We start from the raw sequence: 13,991 nt of genomic DNA, 5'->3' as shown, positions 1-13,991 counted from the left end.
GAGTGGCAATTTTTGTCACCACCACCACCGCACCACCACTTTGTCCCGGTAAAATGCTGCTTCCATAACTGTACACAGCGCCTTTTTGACCTTTGCATGAGCAGTCAATAAGAGCACTCTCAGATTGCCTTGGCAATGAGGGATTGAGAGTGTCCCAGTGAGAGACTAAGCAGACATGCTGTGCACTTCATGAATCGCTGAGTCATACCTGTGGTTGCTGCTTTTCTTCAGCACTGTTCTACTGCATTTTACCCGTGCTAATTATTAATTCAGTGAAGGAATAAACCAGCCTATTGTGCTCTATGTTGGGATTCGTCATTTCATATTCCCACAATGAGCATGGATATAAAAAATTATTGGATATAACAAAGTAAATTTCAAGTGTTTCTCCAACATCATTGCTTAACGAATAGCTGTTTATAAGAAATATTGGATATGATAAAGGCGTTTTTCTGTCAGATGCGGCTTTGTTTTGACGACAGTCAATTGTAGTAATTTACATTTCTGCAATAGCAAGCGGTTGATTTTACCACGACAGGAATCTTGATAGGCCAAGAAAGATGCTAGGACAAAAAGATGGGCAACATTGGCACTCGAAGGCACTCCTGGCTGCAATATCATGGAATTTAACGGCATTACCCATGCCTACTTAACAATTTATCTGCAAAGCAAATCTACATTGGACTCTGAGAGCCGACCAGGCAAGCCTCAAGAACCTTTTCTGTGCGAAAATGGCACAATACAAGACGCACTGAAATCCATGATGTTACAGTGCCACACCGGCGCTGTAATTCCAGTGCAAAATTTAAGGAAAGTTCGGTCTTCATTTTATTTAGTATTGATCAAATGTTTCTGCCAGATCAATTAAATACAAGTTATGAAAGAACACATTATCAATCAAAATTTATTTAGTGTTCCTCTTTACTGTCCCTTTGAGCTTGGTACAGATTTCACAGCTACCGGTGAAGAAGGCTGTACTGGAACCAGTATGAAACATTTTGTGTTTTCTTCTTTGGAACATTTCCTATGCAACCACCACTTACTAAGTGCAATCCGGAATTAACCCAGAGAAGATAACTTATAGCAGAAGGGCAGCGGATTGGGCGAGTGGGTGTTGCATGGTAACTATAAAATTCAAACAGCGCTAAACGACAGGACCAGAATAAGAAGGAGACAAACACGGCGCTGACAAACAAGCGCCGTGTTTGTCTCCTCCTTATTCTGGTCCTGTCGTTTAGCGCTGTTTGAATTTTATAGTTACCATAACTTATAGCCAATGTTCCCTTGCAGTGTACTTCAGCGTTTTGTAAAGGAGAGAAGCAGACAAGAGGCCGTCCCTGCAATCACTTGCTTTACTCTGCTTCTTTGTCTTTCCTGGCAACCTTTGTCCTCGGTTATCTCCAATCTCCAGTTCTTGCGCTGCCTTGTGATCGCCTAACGATGCCAGTTCTTACACTCTGCCATGCTGCAAGTTTAGTTTCCACTGTGACTTCATAGCCACTCTGGTCGCTGAACATGGCTCTAGCTGTTTTAGGAGGGTCGCAAGTCTCGCAGACAACTATCTCGCCACACTTGGCAAAGCATGGCAGCAGATCTTGTACACTGAACAGCAGCTGGCCGCACTGACCCTTCGTGCAAGCAACGAAATCTTCTGGTCAACTATCACGTGCCTCTTCACAACATTGCCGGTGATGGATCAAGGCTCGCTGATAGGTTTCAAACTGCCGAGCATGACAAAATGCCAACTGCTGTCGAGTTATCTATGTTCGCAGGCGAGGTCAAAAGCGATGCCTTCTCAGAAGCTGCAATATTTTCCGTGCTTTAACCAGGGAACAGCTGTATTTGTGCCCGAGTCTGTGGTCTCTTGTTGGTCTGATAGGGAGCTTTGGGCAGTAGGATAAGGTCTTCGATAATGACAGCCTCAGCGATGCTAGCCGTCTTGGCTTTCTTTATTTAGCGAGACCTCACTCAGTGAAGGACAAATGGCTGCATGTTAAGCCAACGAATGCTGCGAAATCCTGAGCTATGGCTCCGACGGGTCCAGAAGTGTATCGTTTGCGGATTCCGTGGACAGATAACGGTCATGGAGTGGTAGCTGCCTATCATCGCAGCTCGATGGGCCCACAACGTTTAGAGGCATAGACGGCCGTTGCCTGTGAATTTGAACTTTGCTTCCCCCAGTAGTTACGTGTTGAACAGAGCTTCCGGAAAGCGGGAGCTCAGAGGCCACCTGGCAGTGTGTTACAGCAGGAGCAGCAGCTTGCTAGGAAATACCCACCAGATGGAATGAAGCTGATGGTGTCACCTGATGAGCCGGCGCTTCCATGCGCCCAAGTGATGGAGAGCTTGTATACCGTGTTGATGACTGCTGTGGATGTAAAGTGGGCACGTCCAGGTGGTGCATCTCACGAGCTGCAACTACAAAACACTGCTGGTCGGAGTCGTTGCATGCATAGGCGAGCGGGCCGAAGACAGCTACTAAAGCTTCACTCCATTCAGGCCAGGGCCAGTACCTGATGACTGCTGTGGATGGAAAGTGGGCACAACCAGGTGGTGCATCTCACGAGCTGCGACCACAAAACACTGCTGGTCGGAGTCGTTGCACGTATAGGCGAGCGGGCCGAAGACAGCTACTAAAGCTTCACTCCATTCAGGCCAGGGCCAGTACCTGATGTCTGCGTGCTCATGCAATCCCTTGGCGCCACCACGAAGGCAGTATACTGCAACCGCCCATTTCTCACAGTCTGACCAAGCATGGCAAGCACAGAGTGCAATGGCTGTTCCCACCAAAACGATGGTGTTACCCTGGAAGCCACGGAACTCCGGCAATTCCCAAATGGCTGGCAATAGTAAAGCTGCGGGCAAGAACCTGGAGGTTACCAAGGCAACTTAGTCTAGTTGCTGTGAGAGCAGCGAGATGGCTCGTGTGACGTCCCTGAGGATGTCTGGTAAGCCTCTCGAGGAGCCCCGGGTGGCATCCGCGGAGAATACAGCAGCCTTGGTACTTTCACTGCCGAGATTTACGGCAAGGGAAGCATGTACGGCATTCTTTGGCAGCCCAGTGGTGGATGGTGTCCTGGGGCAGTGATGCATGGCAAGGGAAATGTGACTAGCGTTCTCTGGCAGCAGGAGGCACCCCGCACAGCGCAGTCCCATGAGGACTATCCTTAAGGTTGGGCCGCCTTCAACTGCATTTGCGGCCGAAGTCGCGGACAGTGAAGTGGTCGTGGCGTTCACAGCAGCGAGATCCATCTCCAAGGCAGCGTGGATGGCATGCCTTGGTGGCTCAGAGGTCGAGGTAGTCCCAGGTACGGCATCCATGACAAGGGAAGTGTTGACAGCATTCCCTCACCAGAAGGACCCAGGACAGTGAGAACCACGAGGACGCAAGGTCTTCACAGTATGGTGCTTAAGTCAGGAGTGCCTTAAGACTGGCCTTTCGTCGACTGCACCATTGCAAAGGAGAGAAGCAGACAAGAAGCCACGCCTGTGATCACCTGCTTTACTCTGCTTCTTCGTCTTTCATGGTGCCCGCCGTGCGAGTGTCTACGCCCAAGTGCGTCTCTTTGTCCTCAGTGCACTCCCATCCCCAGTCCTTGTGCTGCCTTGTGAGTGGCTAATGATGCCAATCCCTACAATTTAAGCATTTAGACAAAGTAAAAGTAAACAGCAGTGCAACATTTCAAAGTTGGAAATAAGTGCCGCATGCCTCTGACTTCATCATCATCAGCCTACCTTTTTTTGTACACTGCAGGACAAAGGCCTCTCCCTGCAATCTCCAATTACTCCTGTCTTGCGCTAGCCGATTCACACTTGCGCATGAAAATTTCATAGTTTCATCACCCCACCAAGTATTATGTCGTCCTCGATAGTGCTTCCCTTCCCTTGGCACCCAATCTGTAACTCTTATGGTTCACTGGTTATTTACCCTACACAATACATGACCTGCCCAGCTCCCTTTTCTCTCTTAATGCCAACCAGAATATCTGCTATCCCAATTTGCACTCCGATCCACACCGCTATCTTCCAGTCTTTTAACATTATGCCTAATGTTTTTCCTTCCATCGCTCTTTGCACAGTCCTTAACTTGGTCTCGAGCTTCTTTGTTAACAACCAAGTTTGTGCCCCATATGTTAGCACTGGTAGAATGCACAGATTGTACACTTTTCTTTTCAATGCCAGTGGTAAGCTTTCAGTTAGGATTTCGTAATGCCTGCCGTATCCACTCCTACCCATCATTCTTCTGCAAGTTTCCTTCTCATGATCAGGGTCCCCTGTCAGTAACTGAGCTAGGAAAACATACTCCTGTATAGACTCTACAGGCTAACTGGCGATCCTGAATTCTTGTTTAATTACCAGGCTATTGAACGTTACCTTTGTCTTCTGCATATTTATCTTCCACACTCTTACAGTTTTTCAGTTAAGGTCCTGAATCATTTGTTGTAGTTCGTCCCCACTGTTGCTGAACAGGACAATGTCATCTGCAAATTAAGGGCTGCTGAGATATTTGCCATTGATCCTCACTCCTAAGCCTTCCCAGTCTAATAGCTTGAATACTTTTTCTAAACATGCAGTGAATAGCTTTGGAGAGATTGCATCTCCATGCCTGAGCCCTAAAAAAAAATTATGGGGTTTTACGTGCCAAAACCACTTCCTGATTATGAGGCACGCGGTAGTGGGGGACTCCAGAAATTTGGGCCACCTGAGGTTCTTTAACGTGCGCCTAAATCTAAGCACCATGGGTGTTTTCGTATTTCGCCCCTATTGACATGCGGCCGCTGTGGCCGGGATTCGATCCCGCGACCTCGTGCGTAGCAGCCCAACACCATAGCCATTAAACAACCACGGCGGGTATGCCTGACCCCTTTCTTGATAGGTAACTTTCTACTTGTCTTGTGGAGAACTAAGGTAGCTGTGTAATCTTTGTAGATATTTCCCCAGATATTAACGTATGGCTCCTGTACTACTTGATTACGCAATGTCTCAATGTCTGCTGGTATCTAAACTGAGTCAAACACCTTTTCATAACCTATCAAAGCTATATTGAGAGGTTAATTGTTCTCTGCCAATCTCTTGATTATTTGATTGATGACAAGGATGTGATCCATTGTAGAATATCCCTTCCTAAAGCCAGCCTGTTCTCTTGGTTGATTGGAGTAAAGTGTTGCCCTGATTCTATTGGAAATTATCTTGGTGAATATTTTGTACAATACTGAAAGCATGCTAATGGGTCTATAATTCTTCAGTCCTTTAATGTCTCCCTTGTTATGGATTAGTATAATGCTGGAATTCTTCCAGCTCTCTGGTATACTTGAAATCACGGGGCATTGTGTATAAAGGGCCCCATGCTCTTCACGCATGTTATTTCCTCAATTTTGATTAAATTGACTGTTATTCCATCTTCTCCTGCAGCTTATTCCTGTGTCATGCCTTGCAAGGCCCATTATAACTTCATTGCTAGTTATAGAAGCAGCCATCTGTATCTTGTTCATCACTACTTCGAATGAAAATAGCGTGGCTGCTCTGGCTACTGTAAAGGTCGGTATAGAAGTCTTCTGCTGCTTTTACTATATCATCAAAACTTAAGAAAGCCCAGTTCAGAGTTTTGTTTTCTCTGCTGACCAACCTCTCAAGGACAAAGTATTTTATTCAAATGGTGTCCGTTAGACACCCTGTACTCGACAAAGCGGTTCACGGTTGCCTAGTGCAAGCACTACGCTTGTGCAGATCATTCACAATACCTGTGCACAAAGCTTGTGCTAGCTCTTCAGCATGTGTAGGCAGTGCTGTGAACGTGTCCTGTGCAGAGTCAGTACTATGTTAAATGAATGCCAACATATGAACACCACTATGCAACGCCGTTTAAATGAATATTAGAGTTGTCTGAATAGTGAAATATTAAAATATGGGCTTCACATATAGAAGAGAATACCACTTTTATTCTACTTCTGAGAGAAAACAGAAATGACAAAGAAAACAGCAAGGGCAGTAAACAAAAATCCAGTCTATTTACTTTAGTACGTGCAATGCTATTTGGAAGCCTGCTCAGCTATGCCACTCGTAAATTTGTAAAATGCGACCGGTTGCCTTCACCCAGAAAGATCCCTTTCTCGCGACACCTGCGGCAAAAAGGACGTTCCACATCCGCCGCCAAGGTCTGTGAGTGGTGGCGCCGGCTGACACTCCTAGGTTTCTACTAGGAAAAATTAATAGCCAAGAAAGTGGATGGGGAAACGGCGCTGTGGAAGCTCAACTGGTAGAGCATCGCATGCAAAATGCGAAGGTTGTGGGATTGTTCCCTACCTGCGGCAAGTTGTTTTTTCATCCACTTTCATTTCCATTACTTTATCGTTTCTTTATTTCATTCATTAAGCACATGTACTTTCCCCTATGTTGTCCTTGGTGTCAGTGTTTGTTGGCTTCTTATTATATGACTAATAAAAACGGGCCCCTCGTTTAAAATGTGAAGTAATCACTCAGTTCCCTTTTGGTTTACAATAGTCCCCTTTTATGGCCAGTAGGTGTCCAATAATTAAAGTATTACTCAGCCGTACTCAAATAGTTAAAGAAATTGAACATAAAACTCGCACTACAGAAGTGTTCCAAGTCATATTCAAACAATTGCACAGTATGATGAAAAGCTAAGCACTGTTCAGAGAGTGCAGGCAAAATGAATTGATCTGATGCGCAATACTTGAAAGAGGCATACCACAGCGGACTGCTGTTGCAGCACGAGCAGTTAGAGTCATTAACCTGAAGAAGGAAAACGAGTCAGGCATGTTGATTTTGTAAGTGCATGATGTCATCCCTCGAGCAGAAACTTAGTGATAAAGCGACTGTGCGTACGAAGTAATGACAACAGGGCAAGAAACTTACATCACTGTGTGGGAAGCTTGAGGATTCAGTCAGATAGTTGAAGAAGGGAACAGGGATAAAGAGGAACATAGTAATTAAGAAGACCGTCGCTGATATCACTCCAACAGATTCTGGCCTGAAATAAAAACGAGACGAAAATACGGTGGCACACGTAAATGACGGCCCTTGTTCACACAACTCGCATAAAGAACAGACAGCATGAGGTAAGTGACAGTAAGTGCATGACTGAAACCGCAAAGCTGCAGTTCGGCGCCAAAGAGTTGTTCCGTGCTGTGCAGTTAGGTTTTAAAACGCGGCTACTGCTGGTAGGTGGTGCACAAGTGGCGTTTTATTATTTTTTTTTCTGTGTAGTGGACCCTTGTTTGCATAGCACAACGCACGGCAGATTATTGATGCTAAAACTGCGTCCAAAATTATTGGTGTCTAACGATGGCTCTCGGGCCTGAAATAAAACTTTGGCGAATCCGTGCTCTCAAGCTAAGGTGAAGTATTCGGGCTACGGACGAATATATCTACAAGCATTACTAAAAGTAGCTCTGTTTTTCGTTTTCCTGTGGAAACAGTATTGCCACGTTGCTCCTTTCTGGAGATACTGCTTCACTAGCACACAGATCACTCGATCAGCTGACGTAATGTTTTTTTTTCCTTTTTTTTTTAACCTTTCAACCGTGGCAGCAAAAAGGAATAACTTACACCTTGGCTTTGGTTGTTTTGCTCATGTCCACACCTGATAGTCCGGCTTTAATAAACATTGCTCTGAAACGAGGTATTAAGTTGAGCGTGACTAGATGAGCGAAAGTTGACATCGTCACATTGATGCCGAGAACGATTAAAGTGTGCATTTCGAATGCCTGTGTCACAGATGTTCACAGTTCGAAGCCAGCAAGCTAAAGTACGCTGTACACATCACAGGCCACGAAAGCCACACGCCGCCCGGCACGTCAGTAACGAAACAATCTTCATCGCACTGAAGCGATCGTGGACCGCAAGACGACGGAAGTACCGGAAGAACGCAAATACGCGTACGCGTACGCTGTTTAGCGAAAGCGTCCAAGCAAGGAGGTGTGATAAACACACTATTTACTACCGTCATTTTTCTTGTGGTAGGTTTTAAAAAAAAGCAATTTCATCAACTTTAGACTAAAAGAAGTTCATTTAGCAAGAAAATCTTTTTTTTTTCCATCTCGCTGTTGCACTGGTCACATTGTGTTTTGAGTAACTAGTTTTTACGCAAGTAAACATAAAGAAAAAAAGAGTTGCCGTATGGAGCGGTAACGGCGGTAACATTTAACGACGTTGTTGCATTGTCTGCGGACCGCAATTTATCCCGTACGTCCGCAAGCATTCAAATTAGGTTTTATATGTTTGTTTCTGTTTAAGAGTCATTAATCGCTATAATTAAGGCATTTTTTTGATAAAGACAAAGAACTTCTTTTTCTTGTGCGTAACATTAGGCTACGTTTCTCGCGCCTGCGCACTGCGCGTCTTCTCGTCAAAGATCCTCCGCCATACTGTGCTAACGTGTGGTATTCGTCTTCTGAATCAGCAAATTGGTTTTGGACAAGACTGGAGATAAGGTCGTGAAACAGAACCGGGAAGGTAAGTTTTACACATGTTACGAATACGAGTCGCCGTTCGTTCTGCTGCGCTTCCCTAATTTGCGACCGGCATTCTTGCCCGGTCGTTATTGTTCATCCGGCCGCCATTGCTACGCAGTGGAAGCGACGAGATAGAAGGCTCTCGTTCTGGTGCTTAATCAATCTTACATTCTTACACCAAGTTTAACTTGATATATATTGGTAGTTCCCTTTCCGCATTTTGCAGATTCTTCTTTCAGAATAGCTGCCGGAGCGTCCAATTTAGATGCAATGATATTCAGTTCGGCTCGGTTTTGTATAGCGTTACTTTTCGTGCAGATTAGTGCTAGGGCTAAACTTCCGCTGATAGTACAGACGTTTCGGTCAGGCCGCTCATACGCCCAACACACTAACGTCGTGAATATCCTGAGTTCATTTTTTAAACTTTTTATCTGCTGCTTGTAAATTGAGCGTGATGGGACGATGTTGTTTCGTTAAGCCTAACTACTACGGCCGAACGCCGGTTCGCGTACAGACGCCCCCCGCGCATCGGTCGAAAGGCGCAATTGCGATTCAGTGGTAGTTTTAATCCCTACGCGTTAATTGTCAAGTTTATATAAAAAAAAACGTTTTGCCGCTTCCAGTTACTCTGCTTGAGCAGGTGAATCATGCCACTGCAGCTAGAAGACCGCAAGAATATGGCGCAGGTACCGGCGTCTCCGCGTCCCTGGAAGTTCAGGCCGCGCCTTGGGCAAGGTTCTGACTAGTGTATAAGTTGCGGGGCGCAGTTTTCGTTGTTCGGTTTCGTCGGGCAGACTTTCTCGCTCTTCACGGCGCTCTGCGCCTTGGATCTGCTCTGGAAGCCGCCTATGTGGCGTGAGAAGCGATAAGCGTAGCGTCTGTGTTCAAACATTTTTATCATTACGCAGCTTTCATGCTTAAAATTCGTGCCTAGGCGACCAAATTGCAGTGTTGTGGGTCATTAAACGTGAATAAGTTGAAGTTGGTGTCCTTGGCGTACGCTCTGGAACAAAAACCTCCCATGCGCAACGGCCGAACTGCGCCGCTCATGGGCAAGATGCTTGCGGACAGTTTACGGCTCTGCCTATTCGCTTTGAGCGTCACCACAAGTGAATTACGTTGACAACGTGCCATTTTAGTTCGGTACCTGCTTGCTTGGTGTCACGATTGCTACCATTTATGTTCATGGCAGTTCATGGTTCATTTATGTTTATTATGCACATGGGAGCTTTTTGTTCCAGAGCGTACGCCAAGGACACAAACTCCAAATGGGGGAAATGCGGTGGGCTAGGAAGGTTTTCAGTTACTTATACACGAGGAATGACAAGGTGGAGGAAGTGAACTAGCAAATTGTAAAGCAAATACTTGGGCAACAGTGGGGGGGGACAGGTAAGGACTCCTCCGTCAAGAAAAGGGTTAAGGAGACAGAGGGGTATGTGGAAAACAGGTGCAAACCAAATCAGCATTAGAGACATACAGGACGTTTAAGCAAGAAATAGCCAAAGAAAATATGATAAATCTAAAGGAAGTTCATTGTTGTTTGAGGCCAGGACAGGTGTACTGCGGACTAAAACGTACCGAGCCAGATATCGGGAGATAACTTGTGCGGGGCATGTGGAGAGGGGGAACCAGCTGAACACCTGATACTTGCTTGTAAACAATTTCACCCTGCAGTTGAATGTAACGGGGAACTATCAAAGCTTTGGGTTTTAAAGATGGTGAAACTGAAATAACTTATAACAGGTAGAAATAACTAAACAGAGGCTATCTGATTGGTGGATAATATCAACGCCAAAGTAAACAAGTAAATACATAGGTATGCATGCATGTAGTACCATTCAAGGCTAGGTGGCGCGCGCCGCCTCCGCCCGATTCAAAGGGTTGAGCCTCATTCATCCATCATCCATCCATACATGTTCAGAAAAGTATGACGCCTGATAACGTTGAGAATGCTATTTTGCTGCATCATGTTTATTGACGGTTACTATTCGTCCATGGCGTGTGGAAATGACAAAAAAAAAAATTTAACTTGGTTTTGTGGAATGCCGCAGCAGTTGCAGAAGCAGATCTGTTATACCTGTGCCACATGGGCGACGTTAATGGCATTAAAAGTTTAAGACCTTAAGTTTCTTAATGCCATTATATTTTGATCGCTGCTACATGCGCATACTTAATGACATTAAGCATTGCGATGGCGATAGCTGCAGTGAAATGATTAAGTTTGTTTGCCAATCGTAATACAATAAAAAACAGTTATCTAGGGAGCATGAGAAACATTAATCGGCATATTGTATGTAGTTTACTTCAGGAATGTCATTGTTGCACCCAGCCGTAAACTGTTTGAAGCCAAAGCTAGCTCTACGGTCAATGTATAGCGTAGCCAAAGCATTGAAGTCGGAAAAATAGCGCTCAAAGCTTCAAAGTTCTCAAGCAGCAATGCTGAAGAATTTGACCATGTGCTCCAGTTTGTTCCTGGCGTATGTGCTTCTTCGAGTCAAACATTGTCGAGAAATTCAAAGGCTTCAGTATGAGGCCAACAAGGCAAGGAGCCACCGCCGTGCAATCGAACAGCTTCTCCTGGCTAACGCGCTCACGATTAGTGCTCTAGCCTTGTGTAGCGGCAAGATTGCCTGCTGATCTCTACGAAAATGAAGAGCTCCTTTTAAAAAAGTGAAGAATATATTAGTTGTCTTTATCTACAAGTTTGCTTAATACCGTGAGAATATGGTCACTACGGCCACGGTGGGTACATTGTGAACGAGAGTACGCATTCGACAGCTAAGTGAGTTGTAATAATTGTAAGAACATGCTACGCTGCAAGAAAGAGAGATTTTTTAAAGAATGTGAAGAATATATTGTTATTCACTAAGGATCCGTTTAGTCTCGTCAGAATGTGGACACTGGGATTGACAGTACGCATTTTGTGGCCAAGTGAGTTACGAGAACGCACTACGCCATGAATGGCATTAAGCTTTAATGCCATTAAGCATGTTTGTGTGGCACCCCGCGAATGACATTAAAGTTTAAGGCATTAGCCAGTTAATGTCATTTTCTGTGCCCGTGTGGCAGGGGTATTATTTTACCCAAAAGCTTTTGGTTTCGTGTACAGTAGTCACAGTATGAATAGGTTGACGTGGTGGTGACTGGTAAGAAATTGTTTCATGCATAATAGTCAAAGTATGAATGGGTTGACTGACTGGTATGAAATGGGTGGAAGATTGTTGGCCTAAAATCTATGAGTGTAACAGTACATGTGGTGCTTACTTTATCAAATAATGTCCGAATACAATATAGCCTCTGACTTGTTTAAAAATATCTGGTAACGCCTGCAGTTACTCATCAAAAGGAGTGCTCATAATACTGTTCCAGCCACCCAATCATGTAGATGCTTCATTACCTGTTGCCCGTGTGTAGCTTCACAGTAAACGGCGGTGCCATGTTTGAAGTAGAAACTTGCTTTCTTCTAGGGTGGCCACCCCAGGGAGGACGTAAGGTAAATATATTCAGTGTTCTTACAGCTGCAGCATCTGCAGGAGTTTTCGCTTTCTTTTTCATGCGGAGTTCACAGTTCACATCCTTTGTCATGGAGCACAAGCTGTAAAAATTTGGATAATTTACTCTTAAAGTCTGTGCATCTCAATGCCAAAATCCTTGATATTTATAACCGACTGTGGCAGCAATAGGCTGGTACTCTGACAGGCTGGCTTTGCAAATTGTATGATTGTGCATTGATGCCAGGCTTAAACGTTATCGAGAATTGGGCTTGCCTAGGGGTTTGCTTATGCTAAGTAATCACCATTTAGAGCAAGCGGATGCTGTAACCAAGGCAAGCACAAAGGGGAATGAGCTTTTGTTTTTGATCTCTTGCATAGCACGAAGCCTTGGAATTGGGATTTAAAGGAGCACTGACGTATTCTTGAACTTACCATGCACTTCTTGCATGTAAAGGGATCAAATTTGGAATGTATAAAAGTTGGGAAAACCATCTTGTTATTCAAGTGGTCTAAAAAGGCTCTATCTTTTATCACGGACATAGTTGTGATGTCAAGGCAGAAGGCAACATTTCTTGGCATGGAAGCGATAAGGCTAAGTGTAATGCTGTTGCTCATTAAAAAAGGGCTAACAAAAGTGCTGCATACATTTCTGGCTGGGCTCTTGTGTGGCATTTGCAGCTATCAGAGGAATGGAGTCATCCACATTGTGACATGATTTATTAATCTCTTGGCTATTCAAACCAAAACTGGTTCACAGAAAAGAGTATTTAGTTACCTACATAGGGTGCTCTGGGGCTTGGCAGTATTTCTCTAAGGTTTGGAGCATTAGAACATCCATTTAATGCAAGAAAGTTGACCAGCTGGAGATATGTCTGTACTCCTTTGGCTGCTTTACAGTTATTCCACTGCTTGTGTATTGTCCATAACGTATCTGAAGCAGTGAGAGTACACCTTTAAGTGCATATTAAGTTATATTGCTCATGCCTATATCTTTTAATTCATGCTGTATATTTCTTTTCATACTAATACTTGACCTAAATCAATTACTTATTGCATACTTGCTGATCAAATGGGTTTGTTGGTTTTGACCATAAGAGACTTGATTACTCAGGCGGGGCATATCTGGCATAGTCATCCAGCCTCTTGTAGACTAGTTCTCATGACTACCTTTAAGGCAGGCTATTCCTCTGTTGGTTTAGGCTATTCTTCTGTTGGTTTTGGTAACAGAATGCACATTCATTTTTCGACCAGATGATGCAAGTTTCCTAGCACTAAGGGAAGCACTGGAAAAGTCAAGTTGAGCTCTTTTGCTGCAATCTCATTTGGAAGGCGGGGGGGTTTGGTGTATTCGTGTGTTTAAGCATTAAATTTTTAGCCCTGGGCTCTGGGCTAAGTTGATGCAGGATTTGTTGTGCCTACAGCAGCGGTAGATACAAAGCTCCAAGTATTAATGTATTAGGTGTCATTTAATAATTTCTGTACTGATGCAAAAAAACTGTACTAATCTTCTTGCACCCTCGGTGTACTGTCAAATACAGCAGTGTGCTCAAGTGTGTAAGCAATTCCACTCCTGATGGTACATGCCTTGTGCTCGTTTATCAACTGAAAAGCAGACAAGGGTTGACATTTTTTGTCTGTTCACTGCTGAGCCAGTTAATAAATTTGCAGTTCAATTGAAATGTTCAGTAGCAGTCTACATAAAAACACTGCATTTGTTTGAAAGCAGGCCTGTTGGGAGCAGGGTGTTAGTGCATAGTCAGTCCAGGTGGTCCTTCATACAATGTACTGTTGTATTAGTCTTGTTAAAAAGTTGCACAAACACTCCTGCGATAGGTAAACCTTACGCCTTTTGTGAGGGAATGAATCGGTGCTGCTAGTATCTGTGCAAAAATTGACTGACAAGGGTTTACTTTAGACACACCTCAAGCAAGATAAGTAATTACAGAATGGGCATTATATCTTGGACTTCGTAGGCCAGGAAGGGCCAAAGCAATTACTTGTAATGCTACATTGAAATTACTGC

The 13,991-nt window shown here is 44.4% G+C and overlaps 2 protein-coding genes across 3 annotated transcripts in view; one reads left to right on the top strand and one right to left on the bottom strand.

Moving 5' to 3' along the window:
* Positions 1-7,926, bottom strand: part of Alg7 (Alg7 dolichyl-phosphate N-acetylglucosaminephosphotransferase) — a 34,188-nt gene extending 26,262 nt beyond the window's left edge. Inside the window, exons 1-2 of the mRNA XM_050179016.3 lie at positions 7,570-7,926; positions 6,877-6,991 (exon numbers count right to left, since the gene is read on the bottom strand). Of these exons, the coding sequence (XP_050034973.1) occupies positions 6,877-6,991; positions 7,570-7,718 (264 nt within the window). The 5' untranslated portion in view covers positions 7,719-7,926. The remainder of the gene's footprint in view (positions 1-6,876; positions 6,992-7,569) is intronic.
* Positions 7,927-8,172: 246 nt separating this feature from the next.
* LOC126531474 (uncharacterized) overlaps positions 8,173-13,991 on the top strand; it is a 31,440-nt gene continuing 25,621 nt past the window's right edge. For both annotated transcript variants that reach the window (XM_050179006.2, XM_050179005.3), the window contains exons 1-2: positions 8,173-8,475; positions 11,942-11,967. The gene's annotated coding sequence lies outside the window, so the exon portion shown is untranslated. The remainder of the gene's footprint in view (positions 8,476-11,941; positions 11,968-13,991) is intronic.

This window comes from Dermacentor andersoni, chromosome 5 (assembly GCF_023375885.2).
Source record: "Dermacentor andersoni chromosome 5, qqDerAnde1_hic_scaffold, whole genome shotgun sequence".
Classification (NCBI taxonomy): domain Eukaryota; kingdom Metazoa; phylum Arthropoda; class Arachnida; order Ixodida; family Ixodidae; genus Dermacentor; species Dermacentor andersoni.
This window is presented reverse-complemented; position numbering and strand designations above follow the sequence as displayed.